Below are 25,075 nucleotides of genomic sequence, written 5' to 3' on the forward strand. Positions count from 1 at the left end.
CGTATATCTGCTTGATACGGCACGCATGCAATGGGAGCCATGCATGCAACGTGGCATATATCGGTTGAGGGTGGCCTAGATCCATCACCACGATGTGTTTGGTAGGCACCGAGAACTCCACTGATCTGATGAGAAAATAAGCAATCTGCATCACCGCGCCTACCAGTACACGCATGCTGTGTTCCAAGTAGGGAGGCTAGCTTCGGCGCGATGCTTGTTCGTGTGGTGGCTTGATCACCGCAAGCATTTGTTTAAAATGAGCAATAATATTGGTTATTCAATGACTATCACGGAATATTGGAGCTAAATGTTTTTCCAAGGTACGTTTTGGGAAAAGCTGTCTTTTCTGGAACCACAAAATAAGGCCAGACAGCAGCTCATATAAATATATAGCATGCTAGCTGTTCCAATCATGTCTCAGACTTCGTTGTCGAAAAAGAACCAGCTTCATAAACTAATGCGCTTGATACGCCAGCAAGGTTAACACAAAAATGAAACCTAATGCACTGTGCCGCCGTGCCAGCACTCACAGAGTGCATAATTGATCTCATTGAGCTGAAACAAAACAGATTTTCCCTCCTTGCGAACTGCGTGCTCCTTAGTCAAAATGGCCCTTCCCAAAGAAAGCAGCAAGTATGCACCTTCATTCATGCGTCCATTAAATCAAGCCACCTACATTTCCATGGTTAAATCCCATGATCGTCTTGCATGCACGTAGAGCCACGGGACTAGGCTAGGTACATCTCGCTTGGAATTTCCTAGGGGCAGCACCAAAAAGTGGTCTAGCAACTTGGGCATGTTTTGGTGGCTTTTGAGTTGCTCCCTCGCAGGATATTTCGGTCTGGTCCACAGAATAAAGCTAAAGGCTAGTAGTCAAGTCCACAGAATAAAACAAAATTTTGTGGTGGGACTATATTCTGTGGTCTGATGCAGAGAAACCGTCATCACAAGAGGTGGGCTGCTTGGTCTACAGCGTATTCTGCACAGCCCATAGCGCACAGATGTGGTCCACCAAATAAAGCTGCACTTTATTTCGTGGTCTTGTCCACAGAATAGAGCTGGAGTTTATCCTCTGGTTTGGACCACAGAATAAGCCCTGCGTGGTCCAAAACTTCTGCAACAATATTTTGGGCCATACAAGGTACTCCAATATGTTGGTGCACTGCATTGATGAAGTTGTGCCTAATAGCATTACGCTGGCAAATCAATGCCAATAATGACCTGAACTTATTCGGCTTGTGTGTCATGAGCCACGAACGGGCACTATCGAGCTCTGGGACTGGCTGGCTTCATTAGTTTTCTTTATTACGTGTACTTTTTCACTTTCATTGTTTTATTTGCGGCAGTGGGACAATGCTTTTTCAGAGGTGGGCATTTCTCTGTGTACTGGTCTTTCTTACCCTCATGAAATGTAAGGACTACTCGATGCACGATTCTGCTTCCTGCATCAGAGAGCTTATGAATGTTGCCGATGGTATTGTGAAACAACTTTGGCCTAATAAGATCGCATGTGTGATGTGATTACTGGTGTAGGTTCTGTAATGTATGTGAGCACGATCGATCATTGTTTGACTTGTAGGTCAAATTTCCAACAACATGTGACTGTGCTTGCCATCTCCATTGTGCTTTGAGTTGCTGGGCGGAAGCTCTCCCTCAAAGTTTGCTAAATCTTTAACTAATACCTTGGCTGCTCTATTGTTTACATTCACAACAATGTGGCAGTGTTGTAGAAAGGTGAACTTTTTCTTTTTGGTACATTTCCAGCACTTCAAGGGATATAGAAAATAAATGAAATAATAGGGTCAAAGGTAGCATGCCTGGTCCTACCTGCGCCTACCACCAACCTACCTCTGCTTTCTGTTTTTTCGGTTTCTCTTGAAGTGCTGGAAATGCACAAAGTGTTTAAGTTCTGGCTGGCTCAGCTTCCAACTACAGTTATTACTTTGTAGTGCTTACTGTGCTATAATTATTACTGTGTAGTGATTTGACAGACAATGAACCAAATAGTGCCAGAATTGAATACTTTTTAATAGTTATTGAATAAAGGACGGTAGTGTTGGCAGGCACCCTTTCTTTTTTTCTTGTGCTGGTGCATATCTTTACATTCCCCATCCCGTGTGGACAATAAAGAGTCACACTATTGTTAAATAAATAATATAAATAAGTGCAACCATTTTCACAGTATACAATAAGCTCTCAGTTAATGTAAATCACTTAAAACGGAACTGCTGCTTAAGTGGAACAGCTGCGACTAATATGATTGGTTTCACACTTGAATTCAGCACCTCTGTTCCTCTCTCAGTAAATGGAACTCCTGTTAAATGGAACATATTTTCTTTGACCCTTTAGGTTCCGTTCAACGAGTCTACTGTAATAATAAAATGATATTGACACAATCCAGTAGGAACAGTGTTGGCAAGATTTTCACATGACAATGCATGTTATCGAGCACTGCTTTTAAAAACACAAATGCAACATTAGGCGTGAAGAGTTCATTCACACATCCAGGAATGTTTTTTTTTAATTACACTGGCCGAGTCTGAGCAAGTTTTTATGCTTATTTCAGAGCAAATTTGTTCATATTGTCCACTGAGAGAGTCTTGAGTGGATTCAGAGCGGCAGTCATTTGTGGAGCAGGAAAAGTTGCGCTATGAAAATTGAAGTGAACGGGAACTCCTGCGACACTTTTCCTTTTACATATTTACTTGCTTCGAGGTGCCACAGCAGTCGTGAGTTTTGATGTTAAGGGTGGATGACTTGGCGAGATAGCCGTGTAGGTAGTAGGTGTTCTCTGGCTTCACAGCACAAATCAGTGGTGCTGGCCATACGCAAGTGACCAATGCTGGGAGCGAAAAGCGGAAGGAAATGACCACAAGCAACGTATCCTGGGTAACTCTTCTTTTGGGAAACGGAGCTTCCACTTCTGCTTTGCTCAAGCATTACGATTGTGTTCCAGTTGTGGATTAGCAGGTGTTCTATGCCAGTCTAACGCTTGCTCACGGAGTTTGTCAACTGCTTCAAATTTGTCTGAACAATCCTGCATATGTTGCTGCATATTGTCTCGTGTTTCATGTCTCATGTTTGGTCATGCACATTTCATGATTTCATGTACTTGAAAGCCGTAAAGAAACCAGTTGATGAAAGATGGGGGTTGTTAGAGTCAAATAGCACAATAATAGTCTATTGGTTTTTTTAAGGGTTTTGCGCACCCCTGTACGAGAAGTGTGTAGACAACAGCATTGATGGCGCCTGTAATTCCAGAGGACTCCTACCGGAAGCAGGTGGTGATCGATGGAGAAACATGCCTGTTAGACATCCTCGACACTGCAGGTCAAGAGGAGTACAGGTGCGGCTCTTAACTGCATTTCCACCAGCTGTGTGCGTGCATGCTAGTTTACTAGGTTGCAAAACGTGTTTGGAACAGTGAAAATGCAGCAGAGCCAGGTCACTTTCCTATGCTGCATGAAATGCTGTGCAGTTGCCTTGCAGCAAATCTGCCCCATTTTTCTGCTCATTGTGCCTTGGTAGGGGAGACTCTCGTGTTCATTATTTGTGCCTGTTGCCTACTTCGAGGCTTGCCTGTCTGCAAAGTGCAGTAGCATGCCAAGAAAGGATTTTTAATTTGGGCTGTATCAATGGCAACTTGAGAGCAGAAGTGCTAGCATACAACTGGCAGTGTAACAATGACAATGAAGGAAAGACAAAAAAGCAGTACTGGTGTACTATTTTTTGTGTTTGTGTTGTGTACTGTTTGTTGGCAGAGCACCAGTCTTGTTCGGACTTTTTATAACTTGATATCCATGGGACACCATTTTGAACTTCAGTGCAATGAAGAATAGTTTCGAAATATGTAATGGGAAGTTTCGTTGCTGTGGCATGAGGATGGAAGCACCAAATTGCAACTACTTCAGGTGCTGGTAGTCAAATAGCTGTGTAGCTTATGCAGACTCATTTTTAATAGCATCCGATGTACAGCGAATCCAGGACGGGACAGACCAAGAGACACATCACACACATACAGTGCTGTGTCTCTTGTTCTGTCCCATCCTGGAAGCGCTATACATCGGATACTATGGATAACCAACAAGCCAAGAGATGTCCTAAGTAAACCATTTAGGGACCACATCAGGCGCCTGTATATGGAGTGGATGAGGTCCGGAGAGCTGGAAGGGACCCCTGCCAGACAGCTGAAACGGGTTTCATCGGTGATGCTGTGCACATGGATCACCGAGGCTTGGGCCTGCATTTCCGAGGTCCTCGTTCGTCGTGCCTTCAAGGAGTGCTTGATATCAAACACTCTTCATGGCACTGAAGATGAAGTGCTATGGGAGGACAACTCTGACGAGGGAGTTTTGGAAGAGAGTGTGTCAGACGACGATGAATAAGTGTGTAAATAGATGTGTTCCGTTTCTGTTTTCCTCGGACTGTATTTGGATGAAAACTTTTTTTCTCGTGTTTGCTATCCGCGAAATACACCTCAGACTATATGAGAGTCTGAGCTATACGCGCGCTACGGTATTTCATACGCCGTGAACAGTTCGTATTATGCACTCATTCCTGTCTCACTCTTTCTATCCTTTGTGGTTGCACAGCACGTTACTAGTTTGTAATATCCTGACAATGCAGCAGTTGGGCCATTTGTTGTTCTATGACTATGTGTAAACACTTTCAGTGCTTGTTTGTTCAATAGTGCAAACCAGCATGGTAATTCGCATCTAAGGTGCTGCTGCGCTCAAGAATGCAGGTTTGACTCTTGGCCATGGCAGCCACATTTCGATAGGAGTGGAATGCATAATAATTTGTATTTAGGTGCATTTGCACCCCAGGTGGTGCAAATGAATCCATAGTTCTTCATTAAGGCATGCCTTGTAGTCACATCGTGGTTTGATTTTGTAAAACCCCAGCTATTTTTTTTCTGTTGTTCACTGCTGTTTGAAATACCTGTTACTGTGGAGAGCTTGTTTCTTTTCTTCAGTTCTGTTTCTTAAGACAGTTGTTGGAGGTTGTTAAAAGGCAACATTTTTCATTTATATCTGTATACTTCTGGTACGTGTATACTGATCAGAAGCAATGGCACTGAACACAGGCAAACATAGAAAGAGAGGAGGACAAAGAATTGGTTTGTACGGAAAATTGTTCTAAAGGCAGGTAAAAAACAGCTGTCAAAATAAGTGATACAGCAATTGATTAAAATTGGGCTTTGTATCCCAGAGCAGAAGTGCAGTGCTGTGATTAGACTATTTGAGGTGTACACAAAGCAACAGTACCTGATGGAGGGGCCTTGTCATGTGCAGTGCCATGAGGGACCAGTACATGCGGACAGGCGAAGGCTTCCTGCTGGTCTTTGCAGTGAACAATGGCAAGTCGTTCGAGGACATCAGCATGTACAGGGAACAGGTGGGTGAGCCTTTTGAACTCAGTGGTATCCACACAATATCAGAGCAACCACTACGTTGCTGTTCAAAGGTCAAACTGTTCTCCAATTCTTACGTTCTCCAACCCTTATGTAGGGTTGCACACTTAAAAGAAGAAAAAGCGGTTCATCATTTGAAATGTGAAGGCAACTGATAACACTGGTGCAGAGGGAAGGGAAGCATTGCAAAGGGAAATCGATGTACATTGTTGTGATCAGGATTTAAGCCTTTGTGGGTTTGCCTATACTTTTGACATGATCATATAAAAACTGGCTGTGGTATATTCATATAAGCTACAAAGAAATAGTATAAAACAAATTTCATCAAAATCAAGCCAGTAGTTTACTGAAAAAAAGTGGGACATATATCCCCACTGACTCATGAGTGTTTTAAAAAAATGCGAAAACGCTGTCCCACTGTCTCATGAAGGCACCATCTCGAGACTGCATCAACGGGTATTTGGCATGGAAAGGGCCGAAGCAAGTGGCACAGGATATCAATTCTCAAGTTGTGCTAAGGGGGCAGACTCATTTTAGACATTTTTTTGTTATTTCTTCAGTGATCTTGATGAAACTGTGCACACTTGTGCAGTTTTTTCTGCTGATTTCAAATATGTAATTTTCCTGTAACTCATCTCGTTCCCGAGATACCTTAAGTTCACCCCCCATTGTTTAAGGCCTCAGTAGAAAAAAATTTGCTTAATTAAAAGCGACATTTAAGATATGGCAACATATATTAATGACTAAAGATTGAAACGATGCAAGCAGTTTTCTATTTTTGCCTTTTTTTAGCTATTTTACAGCAGAGTGAACTTTACATTCTAAAAAGCACTTGGCAACATATTACAATTTTGATGAGTAATTAATTAAAAAGGCATGGGCTCTAAATTCCATTCTCATACTTGGATTCTATACGCATACAGGTTTCCATTGAAAAAAGAATTATTGTTCTGCCTGCCCTAGCTGCCGAGATATCGAGGCCTCAAGATTGAACATAGTAATAAATTTACATTTTGAGAAAAATGGAAAAAACAAAAAACACACAGTTTATTCAAAAAACCACAATGAGAATGAGCATATTTTTCAATGCAGATGCTAATAGCCACCAGGAACATAATCGGACTGATGCTTAGCACTGTAGTGTCGCTTCTTCAGTGCTCGCTGCACATTCTCACTGGAGGCACGCTTGCGGTTAGAGTCTGCCACTCGACGCCTGTCCTTCTCCGTCATGCGTCTGATGCTTGGGAGGCTGGGGTTGAGACTGAGTTCATCAAGGATACCTGTTGACGTTCTCACGTTGCCGCAGTTAAATTTCATAACTGCCTCAGCAACTGCAGCTTCAACGGCAAACAGTGAAGCATGGCGCTGCTTAGGTGCCAAAGCCCAGATCATAGAATGAAGGCTTTCATTACTATTCTGGGTTTTACCCCTTTGACACCTTTCCAAGAGCCCTCGTTCTGATAGGCGCTCATAAATAGGCAGGAGAGCCTTGCACACATGTTGTGGCAAATTGTAGCGGTGCCTTGGAGTGGGCTCCCCTTTTGCAGCTGCCGCGTTCTGCCGGCACCAAGAGCCTGGGCCTGTCGGACACAGGCTGTGGTTCGACTCACTATCATTAGAGGTTATGTGATGGTAAGTCGCCATGACAGCTCTTTTCATGCCCTCAACATCTCCTTTATGAGATTTGAGCGCCCAGCCGTAATAAGAGCTCAACTTGGTTATGAGGTCCCCAGTGAGCCTTCCCCTTCCTCCAAGGGTTTCAGAGGCCCCTCCCTTGTGCCTTGCAACCAAATTGCGTAGGGCAGTGCCCATACGCTTTTGTACATGATTTACACAATCCTCTTTTTGTACCTTGATGAAGCCATAAACATCTGCTTCTTGCAAGGCGAGGAAGGTGCGGCTGTCGCCATCGGATAAGATTGTGGTGTATCTGAGGCCATTTTTTTCCAGAGACCTCTCAAAAAGGAGCACGGCTGCCTCCACTTCCATTTCGCCAGCTTTTTTTGAGGAGTTTTTCTGGCACACGTGGTTGTCACGCCAAGCCTGGTATGCCGGGTCGTCTGCCTTCGGTCCAAGTTCACATCCGGCACAGTAATTGCTCAGAACTACATAGTCCAGCACAAGCCCAGTGAAGAGCTCGATCACTGCCCCCATGGCTATGTGGGATGAGTGCCCGCGCGTCATCCACGAGCCGTCATAAAAAACTGCAATATTGTCGGAATTGTCAATATGCAGTTCCTTATACAGCTCGCGAACTGCACTCGCGCACTCGCCTGTGACTTTTTCGGCCGCGCGGTTGGCTGCAGGCGTCAATTTCCGCTTTACGTATCCTTGCCACGTTTTCTTATGGAGACCGCGATGGGAAATGTTCATAGTCGAAAAGATATCGTTCATTGCCGCTTGACGGTTCCCAGTGGCCTGCATGGCTCGAGTGGCGAGAATGTTGATGGCAAACGGTTTCACTTTTTGATCACAATCCACCCGCGGAGAGCTCCATGCTTGCGCGATGTCACCACAGTTCACGCAGCGCGCACACATTTTCACGGCAAGGCCGTACTCTCTGTCCCGTTTATAGATGCTGACGCTGCCGTTGCAGACTTTACATTTCATAGCATCCAACAGTGGACCCATGCAGCCAAGATCGGCAATTATGAAACTTGCCTCTTCCCTCGGCACCGCGGGAGCAGCGCCGGCCGGTGCGTCGTTTTTCAGAAAATCAAATTTTCTTTTTGACGCGGCCGTTGATGCAAGGTCGCGTAGCCTCGAATCAGCTTTCGTCTGCCTTTCCCGCAGCTCTGATTGCGTTAGCAAGGTTGTATCGCGGCGGACGCGGCCGCTGCCTTGCGAAGCGTCGCTGGCCGTCAGGCCCGCTAGGCCTAACTCTCCGTTATCTGCCTCGGGCGGCTCGGCGAATCCTTCGCTGTCGGCGGACGAGCTGGGTGATGCAGAGTCTCGATGTTCTCCTGCGCGCTCCGTTGCCAGCGATGTGTCGTCTATAGGAGCATCAGGAGCATCGCAGGCTGGCGGGCCTGACGGGCTTGCATCGGCAGCAGCGGCGGGCGACCCATCTCGTTCGTCGTCAACACTTCTCGCTAACAAACGCGCCTTGAAGTTATTCGCTTGCGACTTCTTTCTTCTTTTGCCAAACTTATGCCGCGAATGGAACTTCCGCGCTGATCCAGGCATTGCAACAACTTGGGTCGCGAGCACGCTAGCAACTCCGGTCGGCGGTCGAAGAACAGGCAAAATGGCGGCGCAACAAGTTGTTTGCGCGCTGTTGCCGCCCCAAGCAGACGATGCGAGACGCGCTCAGCCAATGAAATGGCCAACTCGTGGTCACGTGCGCGTAACAGCCAATAGCATCGCGTACTATGCTTCTTTTTCGGTTGCTTTTTTTTCTCCAACCAATGAGCGGAGCGAAGAGGCATGAGCGGGAATTTGTAGACGAAGAAACGCTCTTTCAAACGAGACAAAGGTCGCGGCTATGGCGTTCGTCAAACGGCTGCTCTGCGTCGCGAAAAAAGTGGTGTTTTTCGTCGGATTCTGCGCAAATCGAGCTCGCGCGTCTTCTTTGAAGTGATATAACAAGTAAATTATCGCTTCCTCGAGTCTGAAAATTGGCAGGCAGATGGAAAAATGCTCGCAGAATTCAAAAATGCCATTAGAAAAAAACCGATTTCTTTGCGATTTTTCGGTCCCAAAGACCCGGCCGCCCAGCAGTAGAACACCACCTGCACCTGCGCCTCTTGTGGGCCTTCATAGCGCCGTGGTCTGTTCCTGTAAAGCTTACTTCACCACATGCAACCAACCATTCTTTTTGTCCATTTGCCTGTCCTTGCTTTAGCTGTCGAAATTTTCGAGTACGTCCGTTGTCCCTGAATATGTGCCTACTTTTCAAGAGTTATATGATATCAAGAAAAATATTTCCACGCACTAATATCTGCCATTATGCTGAGGGTCAAGTTATTGCGCAAGTTTACAAAAGAACGTGATGACTAGAAGCTAAAACCGCCTCTCTGAACAACCAGAAATAGAGGAAATTATCCGTTGTTTAGATTGGTAGGTTCTTTCTATCTGGGGGAAGAAGAGGAAAATTCAGAACCTATCATAAAAAAATATGTCGAAATTCAGCGCCATTTTAACACTACTTCCACCCTTCGAAAATGTGGTAAAAGATTTTTCCTCGAGAATACGAAGACTTAGGTAAGATATGAGTGACTTATCATTGCGCTGATTGTAACGGCCGATGTGGGAGAAAGTTTTTCCTGCAGACGGAAAAGTGGGACAGATTTGTCCCATTACCCTCATAGGGTTAATGCCAAATGGCTTCAAGATGTAACATAACGTTTGCATTAGAATAACAGAGAGCTGAGCTAGTTGGCAAGTATTCATGTTAAAGAGACAGGGCGTGCAAACACAGACACAAGAGAGAAGTCAAGACGCCACAAATGCAGGCGAACAACTGAAAAGGTACACGTCAGAAAAGAAAGAAGGCACGAAAACTTGTCTGCGCATGATCGATAGGTTCGCCTATCGATCCGGTACGCGTGGTGGTCTATGTGATAGATAACCATTCAGACACTTGATTTCTTCTTTATGCAGGTTAATCGATTGTTGGGTCACGCATGCACTACCACTATTATCAATATGTAAGGCCTCAACCATTAAACGCATTTCTTCACTCCTGTGCCGGTACAATATCACGCATTCATCGAATTTTGCCGTGCACTTACACGCTCGACAGTGTAAAAATAGATTAGATGGTGAGCCTTCGGTTAGCGATCTCTTATGTTCCATTAATCTCCGGTTCACACAGTGACCCACTTGCGCTACGTAGAAGCGGCCGCAGCTAAACGGAATCTTATACACCACACATGTCCGGCAATCAGTAAATTTGTTGGTATGTGTGACAATTAATACTGTGTGCTGCACCAGCTGTAGTGCCGCCGGCTACTAGTGCTACCTACGCTGCGAGCGGAAGTGGGAGTGAGGAGAGCAGGGCTGGGGCAGTGTGAAAGGAATAAACAGTTCATGTTGTGTTCTCGGTGAGCTCGGGTCTCAGCTCCACTTATTCCGGCTACATGTAACAAGTATGCGTGGAAAAAAAGATCCCAGCTGCGCTTTGGTTGACAGACATAATTTTGATTGTACAGTAAAACCTCGTTATAACGAAGTTGAAGGGGGAGTCGTAATTACTTCGTTATAACCATTAGTTCGTTATAGCCAATATCCATTTCTACCGACAATTAGCACGCAAGAGAGGATGTACTGACCACCAAATCCCACAGCAGCCCGCCACGCAAACGAAAAACGGCCGTCGCACGGAGAAAAACTAGCAAAAGAAAAAAAAAAGAAAGAACAGCAAAGAACTGCTACTTTATTCACGCCAAACTCGGCACACCAGCTGGCGGCTCACTTAGCAGAAAAATAGTCCTTAATAGACTTCTGCCGTGTCTTCCTCAGACGGATGATGGCTTTTTCGGCCGCTGCCGCTATGTCGAGTCCGTCCTCGCCGTCATCGTGAGCGCCGAAGAAGCGGCGCAGCAGGTCTTCCGCATCCAGCGCTTGCGCGGACGTCGGAACATAGGGTTCGCCAAATCCGGGCTGTCGTCGACACATTCGTCACTGTCGTCATTCACCACCCCTGTCACCGCGCGCACAATTTCAGCCTTTGTCAGCTCTTCGGTTGTCACCGTGTCAGCATCGGCACTGACGTACATGTACGTGCAGAAGGTGTCGCAGTCGGGCACAACTCCGGCGTCAAGCAGAGCGTCCCACGACTCCAGGTGACCAGGTCTTGGTCACCCGCAGCACCCTCATTGGCGGCAGCACCGATATCTTGCCGGATATCGATGAGGCATGCCGGAAGCAGTTGGCGATCGTGCTTGCTGTTACAGACATCCAAGTAGCCCGTCGCATCTCGATCGCCATGTAGAGGTCGATTGTAGTCTCGCGCTTCATGCTCATATTGAGTAGAATTCGGTCGATTACACGCTTGCGGTACCGTGCTCAACGCTACGCCGAAATCTTCGGCAACTTTTTTCTTCTTGACGCCGGACTCAACGGCTTTCAACATAGCCGCCTTCTGCTCGATTGTAATCGTTTTGCGCTTTCGTTTGCCGTTGCCGTCGTCTATCTCCTGTCTAGCGGCGGGAACCGTGAGAGACGCTGTTTTGATGCACACGCAGCGAACGACAAGCAAAAAGGCCCGCGCCCACGCCGCGCGGTCGCCGCGTCCGCGTCGCCGTCCACGCGCGCAACAGGAGAGCGGGCGGGTCCACGAGATCCGCGGGAGAGGGGAGGCCGGGTGACGTGCGCGGGTGGGTCCACGAGTTTCAGTGGAAGGGGAGGCAGGCAGACGCGCACCCTCGCGCGTGTTGGCAGGCGGCTCCTCGGGAGCGCGAGTTTTGAATTACCGCATCCGTGATGGGACGTAAACCGTCGCGCGCTATAAGACATTGACTTGCCGGATACCAAAACGGTCAGTAAATGCTCGGTGGGGAAAAAAAAAAAGGTTCGTTATATCCATTGCGAGAAAATTTTAGCTTCGTTAAAACGAGGTTTTAAATACATGGGCGTCTATGGGAATTTCAAGGGGAATTACGATTGCTTCGTTATATCCATTAGTTCGTTATATCCCGCTTCGTTATAACGAGCTTCTACTGTATTTGTAACCTTTTGCTGTAAATCACTCAGCCCGTTGCAGCACCAACGCACACCATTGGTGCAGGGGCAATGGTGTTTTTGTTATACCGTCATGTTGATTTCATAGTGTTAACATAAAGCAAGTACTAAAATAGGCTGAATGTTCTATAATGTTCTACGCCGTACTTTGAATGCGAGGCTTTGAAATGGTTTGGTGTTTGCAACTCTTTTTTTTCCTAAAAATGTTGCCATGCTTGTGTTGAAAGTGCTAGTCTTCATTCACAGGCTTAATTTCAATAGTGTTATTTTGTCAGTGTATACAGTCAAACCTGGGTATATCGAACTCGCCAAAAAAACGTTTGTTAGTTCGATATTTGGCATAATTTGATATAGGCCTGCTATAGGATTTGATGACACAAAGGCACATACCAATAAGAAAAGTACTTTATTAATATGGTGGCTTACTTGCGTGCCCTACTTTGGAACAAAATGGTCCTGGATTTTCTTCTGTTTCAACGACTTCGCTGCCTGCGACAGCACGCACGCCTCCACGTTGTCCGAGTTGGAGCAGCCTTCCATATTCACGCAATAGCGCCGGACCAACGCAAGTGCACTAATCATTTCGGAGGATGTAGGCAATGTGCCATCGTCAATTTCCTTATTGCTGTCGCTTTGGCTCGTGGTTGGCACGACGTCTACAACGTAGTCCTCATCTTGTAGCTGGCCCATGATGACGACATCATCGTCCGCACTGTCGAACTCGTCGAATGTCGATCCGTACGCGGCGGCGACGCGGATCTTGTACGTGGCGGCGACGTCGGACTTCTCACCGCGCTCGACTCGATTTATGATTTCGATTTTTGCGGCGAATGGCAAATTCTACCTTTTTGCACAAGCCATGATGACAGCACGCCAAGAAAGTTCACAGAGCGCCAACAGGCAACACCACCAGCACGGACCACGCTGAATGAGGACTCGAGGAAAAAGAGGCAGCAGCAGGCACTCAAGCATAAAGAAAGAAAAAATGGCACTCACTGGTACCGCTTCCGCGCCTCGGAGAAGGCACGATGGCCTCCGATTGGCTGTAAGCGCTGCGAGCGGGCCAGGATCATTTTTTGCAGGGGGGTGTTCGCCCGGGCACAGCTGGGTCTAATCCACTTTTTCTAGGGTGGCGCTGGCAGTTTTTCCCGCCACCGCGAGATAAAGCAAAGTTGCTGGGGCACTTTTGAGGTACATGGGGTTTGACATATCGGTTGTCGTTGCTATTTTCGTCCAATGTCACAGTAACTCTTGCTATATATTCTCAATGTAAATTTACCGTGTTTAGAAATTGTTCGATATACGGGATAATTTGATATAAACGGGTTCGATATAGTCGGGCTCGACTGTATTCCAACAAGCAATAGTGATCTTACCTTGCTTTGTTTCGTCTTCAGGTTTCAGGCTATTACCATTCTACTTGTGGTGTCTTTACTGCGTCTTGCATTAAAGGGATAGTCCAGTCGTTCAACCAATGAAAACAATTGGTCTTCGAAGAAAACGTGTGCCTTGTTGTACTCTTATCCTGACTAAAGGGATAGGGTAGGCCTGTAATTAATCCTGAAATATAAAATGCAGCACTTAATGAAAATCTCGCGTCAACCACAGAATGTTCTGGCAACAGTGAGCGCAACATCACATGGGGCTCTGTCTGGTCACCGGGCAGTTGCAAGCCACGCTGTGTTGTACGTAGCTGCTCAGGTGCAGCCATCCTTTTCTTCCGAATTTAGTGCTCCAGGCTGGCTTATTTCTTGATGCTGCATAATGGGAATGACCTGCTGTGTTCTGCTAGGGATTCACCCATTACGACTACATCAAGTTTTCCGGCACCAGGAGCCTATGGGTGAACTGGGCTGCCGCCATTCTTCGCAACAGTGGACTTCAGTTGGAACATCCAAGGCTGTGCTGGGCGCATCCTGAGTGTCCCCAGCACTCGTGATGTGCCCGGCAGCGGAAGGCTGATACACGCTGCCCATGATTTTTGACCATTCCAAACCCCTGTCGCCTGAATGATCCACTTTTGCGAACAGAAAAAAAAAGGAGGTAACCACTCATCAGTTACTGATGTGCAGCAGTCATCGGCATAGGATTTCACAAATGTGACTAGCAGCTTTCGCACAAAATAACTGCCTCAGGCGTTTGTGTTGATGCATGTATTGAAACTGCAATAAGGTGCCCTGGAGCACACACGTTTGTAAGTGCGGACGAGCTCTTCTCAAAGTAACAAACAGACGTGTAAGCACTCAACGGGCGACGATATTACATTTTCTAGCGTGCTGCTAGGGGGACATCGCACGTGGTTAGTGCCTCGGCTGAAGGCACGTTTTCACACCTGAAAGGCAAGTGCCGTGTCCATAGAGCCCTACTGATGACTGTCACGAAACGTTGAATACTCACCACCATCATCTGTCACGTGCAGCTTGCTACTTGCATGTGCTGACTGTTGTGTGTACGCTTCTTTCAAGTGTAGAAAGAACATGTCAATGCAGACACGGCGCTGTGAAATAGGTGCTGGCAAGACACCACGTCAGAGGCGAAAAGTGTTGACCTCCAAACGCGATAAATGCCTCCGAAACCATTCGAGCAATTCGCAGCTGTTGCAAAGAGCGGGCTATTACTCACAGTCGTTTAATTAATTACTCCTAGGCTCGAGCAGCAAACAGCACCAAGCAGAACGTGCTACAAAGTATTGAGCAGACAGCTTCGAGAGTCCGACGCGTGGTTTCCTGTGATGTCCTTTTGCAACGGCTGGTGTTCATCAGTAGATCTGTTGCGAGTTTCGTATGCATGAAAAACAAATTGTGTAAGGCTCCAATTGGCTTCGAAAAATCACCATTGTGCTTTGCACATGCCCAAACACATGACATACCTAACAGTTCATAATGTGTGAAATGTCATCTTGTGAAAAAACTGCGCTTGTTTGTCCCTTCTTTTTTTTTTCTTCATGTCCCATCCTGCTGCACAGTTTTTTCAGATGATCCTGTACCAACTTGCCCAACTTTCAACGTTTGTTTGAAATATGTCTGTGCAATCCCACTTTCCTGTCCGAACCTATACCATCGATAGCCCATTATTGATGGTTTTCAGCTTCAAATTTTGCTGTGCTAGAAGCGCTTACGGACAACTAGCATCATCCATTGCATAAAATGGGAACTATTTTTCTATTTTCGTTTTCTTTTTGTTTATTTTTGCCACCGGGGAGGGAGCTCTGAAGTGCCACTTAAGTCAAGAGGGCGGAGTGCTTGTAGCTTCAAACATGGCATCAACATCGCGCCACCTGCCTCTCGGAAATGGCATATTTCGATGGATTCCAACGAGTCTGAGTAAGAATTTTTTATGATGGCAGCAGCGCAGACTCGGAAGATGATTTTGGCTCATCGGACTTCAGCACATACAGTGAAAGTGCATCCAACAGCCGCGGAATGTGAACATGTAGCCGCCGTTAAGTTTCGTTTTTATCTCCAAACCTAGTCGTCACTGCTATCTTCGTTCGAAAGATATCCGGCATGTTCTAAAGGTCAGAATTCTTATCTTCGGGGTGTCAACATCGTTTGCTCGGTACCGCTTCCCGGCAGCTGCTCAACGAGTGCAGTTTAGTGCGAGAAGACGACCCGGAAGGGACTTGGGCATTGCGCTTTGTAGCGCTGCACAGTGTTTCGTCAGAACCGTTGATTTCATGCTGTTCTTTACTTGACAAATCATCGCCGAGATGTGCAACACCACTTATAAATATACATGGATGCATACTCTTAAGTGAAAAGTAGAACAGAAAAAAAGTCACAGTTTCGCCGCAAGGGTGAAGCAATGAATGCGATAGCAAGAAAAGCGGCCCGTGATGGACGCGCTGCTACGCTGCAGAAACATCTGCCCCCCCCCCCCCCCCCCCGGCAGTAACTGCCGTGCGAGCAGACAGCGGAAGGGCAAGGTTCTCCGTGCGCAAATATTATAAGAAGCGAGCGAGCTAGTTGACTACTTTTAAATGTGCCCGTTGCGCTCCTCGTGCCATCTCACTGCTAATGAAGAAACGCTTATAAGCAGCTGCCGTCTCTGAGTACTGCCACGCTGCAGAAACATCTGCCCCCCTGCCCCCCCCCCCTCCAGCAGCAATTACCGCGCGAGCAGACAACGGAAGGGCAAGGTTCTCCCTGCCTGCGCAAATATTAGAAGTGAGCGAGCTCGCCGATGACTTTTAAATGCGCCCGTTGCGCTCCTCGCGCCATCTCACTGGTAATGAAGAAACGCTGATAAGCGCCTGCTGTCTCTGAGTACTGCCAGCGGTAAAGGGTGCGTGTATAACGCTCGCCGTTTGCTACCTGAAGGATCTGCGTTTTGTGGCGTAGTGGTTAGCGCCACGCGTTGCGGAGCGAGAGATCGCTGGTTCGATTCCGCGCTTCGGAAGCATTTTTCTGAATTATTTTTCTTCGGGACTTTTATATATATGCAGATACTTATACCTATGTGGTGCATGACCACGGTGACAGCAGAAACCAGTCGAGACTGTCCATATAATTGCTATCGCAATAAAACAAATGTTTTCTGCGAAGCACGCAGTGCAAACCTGCGCTTTACCGCATCACGAAACAGCATTGCACGGTAGCATGATAGCCACTAGGGCTGACACCTTCTTTTACATCTAAATAACATCTGCAGACAGAATGCTTATATTTTCGGGGATGACATTTCTGGTCAAAATGTTTAATTTGAAATTTTCTTGTGTGCATTGGTGCAAAGCAGCATTGATGTTTTTACAGTGTGTTCTCACTTTTGTTAAAAATTTTCCTGTCAAAGTTTTTTGCTCGTAAGATTGTTCGTTCAGAAATGTTTGCCTAAATTTAATACCGTTAGAAAGGTCATTCTTTGATCTACAAATTCAGATCGTATATTATAGTATCTGGGACTGTGTAGCAGTGGAGAAATTGTTTGCTAGAGTACTAAAAAATGTCCTATTTTCTCGCGGACAGGAAAGTGTTAAGTAGCACGACAGTTTGAGTTAATTTGCTGGAAGATTGTTTATTGGGCAAAAGTAAAATAACCTTTATCACTGGAACATTCTGTCTATATGAAAAAAATTTTTCACTTCACCCAGTGCAGTTATCAGTTTAAAATATCTATTTAGCTCCAAAGTTGAGTACTCACTCATCTTGATAATAGCATTGTCTGTTTTATCCATAATACTACACCAAGAACAGATACCCAGCACTGCTTATACTCCCCGCCACGGTGGTCTAGTGGTTATGGCGCTCAACTGCTGACCCAAAGGTTGCGGGATCGAATCCCGGCCGCCGCGGCTGCATTTTTGATGGAGGCGAAAATGTTTGAGGACCGTGTCTTTAGATTTAGGTGCACGTTAAAGAACCCCAGGTGGTTGAAATTTTCGGAACCCTCCACTATGGCGTCTCTCATAATCATATCATGGTTTTGGGACGTTAAACCCCAGATATTATATTAGCACTGCTTATGCTTGGCAAGTCATTTGTGGAACTCATCATTTGTATGTTAGATCTATTCTGGATTATGCTTGTGTAATCTGGGATCCCCATCAGCAATACTTGATTGACAGACTGGAAAAAATTCAAAATCAAGCAGCCAGATTTGTTAGCAACAACTATAATTCCTTTTCAAGTATAACAGAAATAAAACAAACATTGGGATGGGAGCCACTAATGGTGAGGAGGCAGAAACTGCGGCTTAAATTTCTTCATAGTATTTACTACAATAGAAATGCCATTAACCCCCTTGATTATCTCTTAGCACCAACGTACGTCTCAAATCGACGAGATAATTCACGGAAAATATTAGAATACCCCTACAAAACCCACTCTTTTGGCAGTTCCTTCTTTGTAAAAACAATACAGGAATGGAACCGTCTCCCGGACGACATCGTTAATGAAACTGATAATGAAACCTTTTTTTCTTCCCTCTAACAATGCCCACAATACCACTGCCAATAAGAATGATTTGTTGCCTCGAAGCGTTAAGGTGATTAAAATGTATGACTGTGTCATTGTTTATAATCTGTGTAATTCACTGTTATTCGAGTGTTTTTTTCTTAAAAGTATCTTGTGTATCGTTGTCGTTGTTGTAACTATTACATCGATTGTTAACTGTGTTATTACCCATGTGTACCTCCCCTACGCAATGCCTTACGGCGATGTAGGTGAAGTGTAAATAAATAAAATAAATAAATAAAACTAGCTTACATTATCACAACAGTGACAGCAATCACCTGTCCCTCAACTTTGTTGGCCACCGTAACAGATCACTTTGCACTGTATTAAAATATAGCTTTGATTTTTCATGTATGTAACCACCCCTTATGCAATACCCCTTCAATGGGGCCTTTAAGGAATAAAAATGAAATGAAATGACTTGCTCTCACAACCTACTCTTTCTACGATTCCAGATCAAGAGGGTTAAAGATGCGGATGACGTGCCCATGGTCTGTAAGTAGGTTTGCCTTTTCAGCATGCTTCTTCAGTATGCCAGGCTCTGTAGTGTAGCAGTTGTGAAAATGCTTTGTTTGCAGAGTCAGTAATGATCAGTGCACAGTTTGTCTGCGGAAAAAGATAATTTACAGTATGAACAACCTTTAACACGGTACACCAGGAGTGATAGTGAGAAAGAGCCAGTCTTCTCCATGCTATTCTTTTTTAAAGAATTTGCAGCGCAAGCTAGTAAGGGCTGAAGGAAAGGCAACACAGTGAAGAATGGAAGGCACACGAGCGCTGACTGCCAACTGATGTATTGTTCACGACACACATGTACAGATATATATATGAAAACTGATTTTAAAAATTTTCAAGCACACATCAGTAACATGTCAAAATTCGGTAGGTTGACTGATAAAACCAAGGAGTAATGATATCGGTTAAAAGACTAAAGTACCGTATTTACCCGCATAATTTGCGCCCTCGCATAATTTGCGCACCCCTAATATTTAGCCAGCTTGGCTAAAAAAAAATATTTACTCGCATATTTTGCGCTCCCCGCCCCGCTCGAGCCAGCTCGCCGGCGCGCGCGCACGGGGCGAACTTTGGACGGCCGCGCCCTGCGGCCCTCACCGAGCAGGCGAGCGCAGTCATACACAAGGCAGGCGGCGAGTGCGAAGTCCCTTCTTCCGATTACTTCGTTCTATTCTCTGGAAACTGCCGAGACCGTACCAACCGTTAATTTGTTCACCGGTTGTCGGAACTGTTCGAGCGTTCTCCCGCCTTGAGAATGCATGCACGCGACACGGCACTGACTACTTTCTGCATCGGAGGCGTGCGAGGGCCAGTCGCGCCAACATTTTCCCGCGCTGACCCTCCTCCTCTGTGTCCGCGCTGCGACGCAGCCTTCGTTGATTTCGGAAGTTTAGGTTTCGCGATCAGCCAGTTGCGTTTTCACTGTTCTCTTGCGCTGAGCTACAATACCTATTCGGCAAAATTCAAGCTCACTGTTATAGAATTTGCCTAAGGAAACGGGAACCGTGCTGCAGAAGAGTTCGCTTTTTAATACAAGACCGGGAAGGAGACCGTTCCGAGGACCGAAGCATGGAAAGTTTCCTGCCGTTGGAGAATACCTTTTCAAATATGTGCGAGAGCTTAGGCCCACCGGTATCGCCGTGCCGTGGCACCTCGTTACTCCCAAAATTGTCGCGAAGAGCTTCAACAAGACGCCTCAACGCACTCGACGGAACCAAGGACGACGCGCTTTGGGAAAGCGGTGACAGCGGCCGCGGCGATGATTCTCAGTCGCACTTCTCAACCAGTGATTCTGACTAGACCGCGCATGACCGAATCTGGCTGGTTAAAGTACGTGCTAATTCTGTTAAAAACCCTTCGTTTGCGCTATAATTTATTTTCTTCTTTAATGTATTATATCGCGCGTGTTAGGACTATATATTGTGCGTTATTTCAGATGTGCTCGCGAAATCTCCGCGTAATTTGCGCACCCCCTTTTCGGAGCTCCAAATTCGCGAAAAAAAGTGCGCAAATTATGCGAGTAAATACGGTATATGAAAGTTATGCACCAATCTGTCCCAATCGAAGTCTTATTGAAGCTCCTATAAGTTTTGTTTATTGCTTACTGTTAACTACATGAACAGACTAGCATACCTGCCAAGTCTCCCAGATTACCCGGGAGACTCCCGGATTTTGAACGTTTCTCCCGATTGTACGGGTCATAGCAAAATCTCCCGGAAATCCAGTTTTGCCCCGCGCGTCCAGTGCATTGCGCGCCCCGTGCGTCACAGTGACGCAAGGTGGGACGTTTCGCGTACAGATGCGCCACACGCAATTTAAAAATTGATCCTAAATGTGTTATAGGTTATATCAGCCGTTAATATTTCGTAGATGATGCGTTTGTTTACACACAAATTTATCCCACAAGTTATCTTGCCTTCAAAATTTTGTGTCATCTACTGCTTTAAGTGGAGAGCCCATCACTTAAAAGGGTAGCCGTTACCGATGTCTGTCGAGATAGCATGTTCGCCAGCGCTCGTGACCGTCCCCGTCTCAATGGCGCCCCTTATGGTCCCTTGCCCGACGAAATAACTGGTAAGCAAGCGACGACAGGCCTCGCACGCGGAGCGATGTTATCGCATGTGCCCTTCGCGCGACGGTGACAGCCGGGTCGTTACATCACTGCTTCAACCGCGTTCGTCCCTAGCGCTAGCGCGCATTTACTCGCACATGAAACAGACGATGCGTATGTGATGTTATCGGTTGGGACTCTGTACAGATCAGCGGCGACCGCAAAATCCCGCTGACAGTAGGCAGTTTTAGAATAGCGTACGCTAAGTTAGCGTTAGCTTTGCGGCTCGCTATTTTCTTCACTTAACGGGAGCCCGCAAGCGGTTAGCGTACGACGCATGCGCAGTTGCACAAAAAGCCAACGCAAAGCTTTGCGTACGCTATTCTAAAACTGCCTAGTGTCCATATAATTGCTATCGCAGTATCCCCCCCTCCCCTCGTTGAGTAGATCTCCCGGATTCAGTTTCTCCAAACTTGGAAGGTATGGACTAGTGAAATTCAAACAAGCTCTTTTATGTTTTAAGTAACTTTACTCTTAACATGAAACAGTCCAAGGAAATAAAAAAAATGTATTCAGGCAATTGGCAGGGATTCCACTCCTGTGTCAACTGCACCAAAGTGCACCAAATGGAATTTACTGTGCCATCCTGATAATATCGACGGAAATTGCGTAGTTTGCCAGAGTCTCGGGCTTGGGGGGGTGTCTTTAACCGGCAATCGCACCGCCGGCATGTCAGAACATGTGCAACTTGATCTTGGGGCAGCCAAAGTCGCAACCATGGATTAAGAATTATTTCGCTGAATGGATTATTTCGCTGAATAAACAGCGCTTGCGCGTGCGTCCCGAGTAAGCCGCAGTGCCGACGCAGCTTCTGTTGTGCAAATTGGCTCGACGGCAAAGCGCGCTCTCGCGCAGACTCGTGACATCTAGGCCAATCGGTAGCGAGAAAGTGTGGCGGCGATTCATCAGGGGACATAGTCTGTTCCAAAAACGCTGCTGGTAGCTCGTTTCAAGTGTTGCACGGCACGCACTTAAAGCAATGTTCACTTATAGCTGCACGCGTACCGCTAAAATGTCTGTCACTTCCGTTTCTGGACATCGCGGAATAAAATCTGAGAGCGCTAACAATAGATATATCAAACCCTATAGAATTTTCCGTGCTTCTCGTTTACGGAAGAGCATGTGAACGGTGGGAACGCGTGGAAACTTTTCCTCAAATATGCTTTGCCCACGGATCTTTATCCAGAAGCGATTTTTCGCAATTCCTTCCGTCACCTCAGAAGGAATTCCGTCACCACGGAAGGTTTGTACATAATCACTCCTGCGGTAAATACCCCTAAAAAGGCCCTGCCCTTTCGAGCTCGTGAGTGCTAGGGTCCCAATTAGAATTTTTTGCTTCCTTTTTAAAAAAAATGTCATCTCATTAATAAAAACATGCCTCCTGGTTGGAGCAGCCGCAATTCACGATTCGGTTTTGATATGCACAGCTGCCAGTACCCACGAAACCTCTATAAAACGTTTGATAGAGGTTTTGTGTTTAATGGGTAGTGGGCCTGTCGCTGTGGCCCCTGGCTTCGGAAGGCCCACTGTGAAGTGGCTACACCATTTTACACGTCCGCCCCTCGATTTCAAGGGTCAATAGCTGACGGTTAAAAAAAAAAAGCCAGTTTCGCTTAAGGGCAAATCAATTAATGCAGTACCAAGAAATTGTATTCCTGTACAAAGTAAGGCTATCGGCTTACTCTTTTGGATCCGATCTCCCTTAACTCAACAAAACGCTGGTCTAAGGAAATATGGCTGCTCCAGGGACTGAAGCAGTTTTCGTGCTGTCAGTTCCTTAAACTCAAAGTAAGCATGGAGGGCACAGCAAGTTTACTAGCCGTCTTCTGATGCCTCGAGATAGCACGCGCACCAGTGACGCAACTCTTTGAGCAACGCAGCTCCCCCCACCCCCTGGCGTCCCTTCATTCTCCTTACGAAAGACGGGCGGGGCCTTTCCTCTTTGTTTGCTGTGTAATCGACAGCAGGCTTCGCACGTGGGTTGATGATATCGCACCACCTTCCGCGTGACTGGCATGGCTGGCGCGTTTTATCTCCGCTGCAGCTGTGTTCGTCGCCAGTGCTCGCAGGTAGAACATATGATGCACAGGGTGATGTTATCAATTTGTGCTTCATACAGAAAATGACTGCAACGGCCAAAACTCGTCGAGTGTCCATGTAAGTGATATCGCAATAAAAAGAGAAAAAAATTGAGAGGCCATTCCACTCTGTGAAGTGGATGACCAGCGAAGCTGTTTAGTGCACGGCACAGAGGTGACGTGGTGGAGGCCATTTTGGTATGCAAGGCCAGGGTGTTAATGGCAAGGCTGTTAACGTTCAGTCCGCGTTCAGTTTGCGTTTGAGGTGGCATCTAAGGCCAAAGCCTTAGATGCCTCCTCAAACGCGAAAATTGACCGTCGGCGGCGCCCACAATTGATGCAAAAAATCACGTGGTGACGTCATAGATTGCCAAAACTTGTAACGTCGTCATGACGTCATACACCGTGACTTCACGTGATGATGTCATCACATGATGTAGTTACTTTGCACTGCCTCCGGGATTGGTGCGCCGATCATGGCGGCAGTGCAAAACCAGGTGAGGTGCAGAAAGTTTGCGATGCCTCGGATCATGGAGGTGGTGCAAAACCACGTTAAGTGCAGAAAGCTTTCAGAGGGGGGGCGGGGGAGGATCAAAACATTGTGTGAGAAGTCCGCCGTGGTGGAGCAGTGGTTACGGTGCTCAGCTGCTGACCTGAAGGTCGTGGGTTCAATCCCAGTCGTGGCAGTCGCATTTCGATGAAGGCAAAATGCCAGAGGCCCGTGTACGGTGCTTTGTCAGTGCACGTTAAAGAACATCAGATAGTTGAAATATCCGGAGCCCTCCACTACGACGTCTTTCATACATATCATGATTTTGGGACGTAGAACCCCAGATATTATTACATGGAGTGAGAAGAAAAAGAAAAAGATGGCTTTCGCCACTGGTGCAAATCCCGGGGGGGTGGGGTCAGGGGGGTCCTGACTCCCCTTGTGTTCAGGCTAGAAGAACACCCCTGCATGTGTCCCCCTTCAGATTTATCTTTTGCACACTATACATTTAAATTGCTTGACAGTTAAGTATAGCGCACTCAACTTTTTTAAATGCCTGTTTATTCTGTAGTGTGTACTTCTGTTCAATACCCCTCAGCTATTTGAGACTTGAAATCACAACTGCCGCTCGACTGGTTTCTGAGAAGAGTCAGTAGAACAATGCAATTACGTGAGCTAGGAACATGCTCATCAGGTAATTTCAATTTTTAAAATGATCTTAATTTTTATATAAATAAAAATTACACCTGTATTATAACAAGATGGCCGCCATGGCAAGATGTGTGTGCCCCCTTGTGATTTTTCTGGATTTACGCCACTGCTTCACATGCCCAAGCATCCACTCGCCCAAGCAACCACTTTAGTTACGCCACTGGCTTTCGCCTTCGAATAATTTTAGGCGAATGCATAGAAAACCCTGTGAGTTTTTCTTTTGCACTGCTCTCTAGAGGGCACTAGGCAGTTTTCGGCATACAAACACATTGTCCTAGCCATATACGCTTCGCTGTAAAAGGAAAACAAAGTTTGTTCTATCATGTAGTCCCCCCCTGTTGAACGCACTTCCGTACACTTTCGAGGAAGCTCGACTCCAAGAGGATCTCTATCTTCTAGGAAACTCTGTGCATGCGCGAAAGTCTGGAAGTACTGCGAGAATGCTCTTTCTACAGCACAGAGAGGCTTCAGAAAGAGGGAAGGGAGTGTCTGAGGAGGGTGGCTTTTTGAGGCTAGCTAAGTGACGTCATGTTGCACCCAGCAATACAATTGATCGAGAAGAAAAAGAACCTGGCTTTTGCCCTGGAGTCGTCTTAGGGGGATGCGTAAGGGATAGCAAGACTGTTTAGCATTGAGGCATTGTTGTACGTCGTGGCATTTGTCTACCATGTCTGCTGATAACCATATAGATAACCATATATGACCATATAGATGTATTTAGAGTGTTTTTTCATGAAGTAAAACTTTATTGATCCAGTGTTCATTCTGCTTCTTTGCTAGTGTCAAAAATAATCGCTGAAGAGTTTATTCCAGAACACTTAACTGCATGACGCCCTTATTTTTGCATTATCGAGTGAAATATGGAGTGCTCCTGAGATAATTTTCGACATGAGATTTGAATGAATAGAAATATTTCTAGCTCTTCATAAGAGCCTCATAATAATTATACAGGTGCTTGAATGTAAATGCAACTTGTTTCTCCAGTGGACTCCAGGATGTGAAATTAACCGCTACAGAGTGCTCCTAGATGCGAAATTACCTGCTCAAATGGGCTCCAAGATGGAAATTTTCACTGCGCTAAAGTGCTCCAAAATGAAAATTTTGCTGCTCCATAAATTGCTTCAA

The 25,075-nt window shown here is 46.2% G+C and overlaps 1 protein-coding gene across 1 annotated transcript in view; it reads left to right on the top strand.

Moving 5' to 3' along the window:
* The window catches only part of LOC119404019 (GTPase HRas), a 58,823-nt gene that overhangs the window by 23,609 nt on the left and 10,139 nt on the right, over positions 1-25,075 (top strand). Inside the window, exons 4-6 of the mRNA XM_037670646.2 lie at positions 3,262-3,346; positions 5,295-5,397; positions 18,501-18,540. Of these exons, the coding sequence (XP_037526574.1) occupies positions 3,262-3,346; positions 5,295-5,397; positions 18,501-18,540 (228 nt within the window). The remainder of the gene's footprint in view (positions 1-3,261; positions 3,347-5,294; positions 5,398-18,500; positions 18,541-25,075) is intronic.

The sequence above is a fragment of the Rhipicephalus sanguineus genome, chromosome 9 (genome assembly GCF_013339695.2).
Source record: "Rhipicephalus sanguineus isolate Rsan-2018 chromosome 9, BIME_Rsan_1.4, whole genome shotgun sequence".
Classification (NCBI taxonomy): domain Eukaryota; kingdom Metazoa; phylum Arthropoda; class Arachnida; order Ixodida; family Ixodidae; genus Rhipicephalus; species Rhipicephalus sanguineus.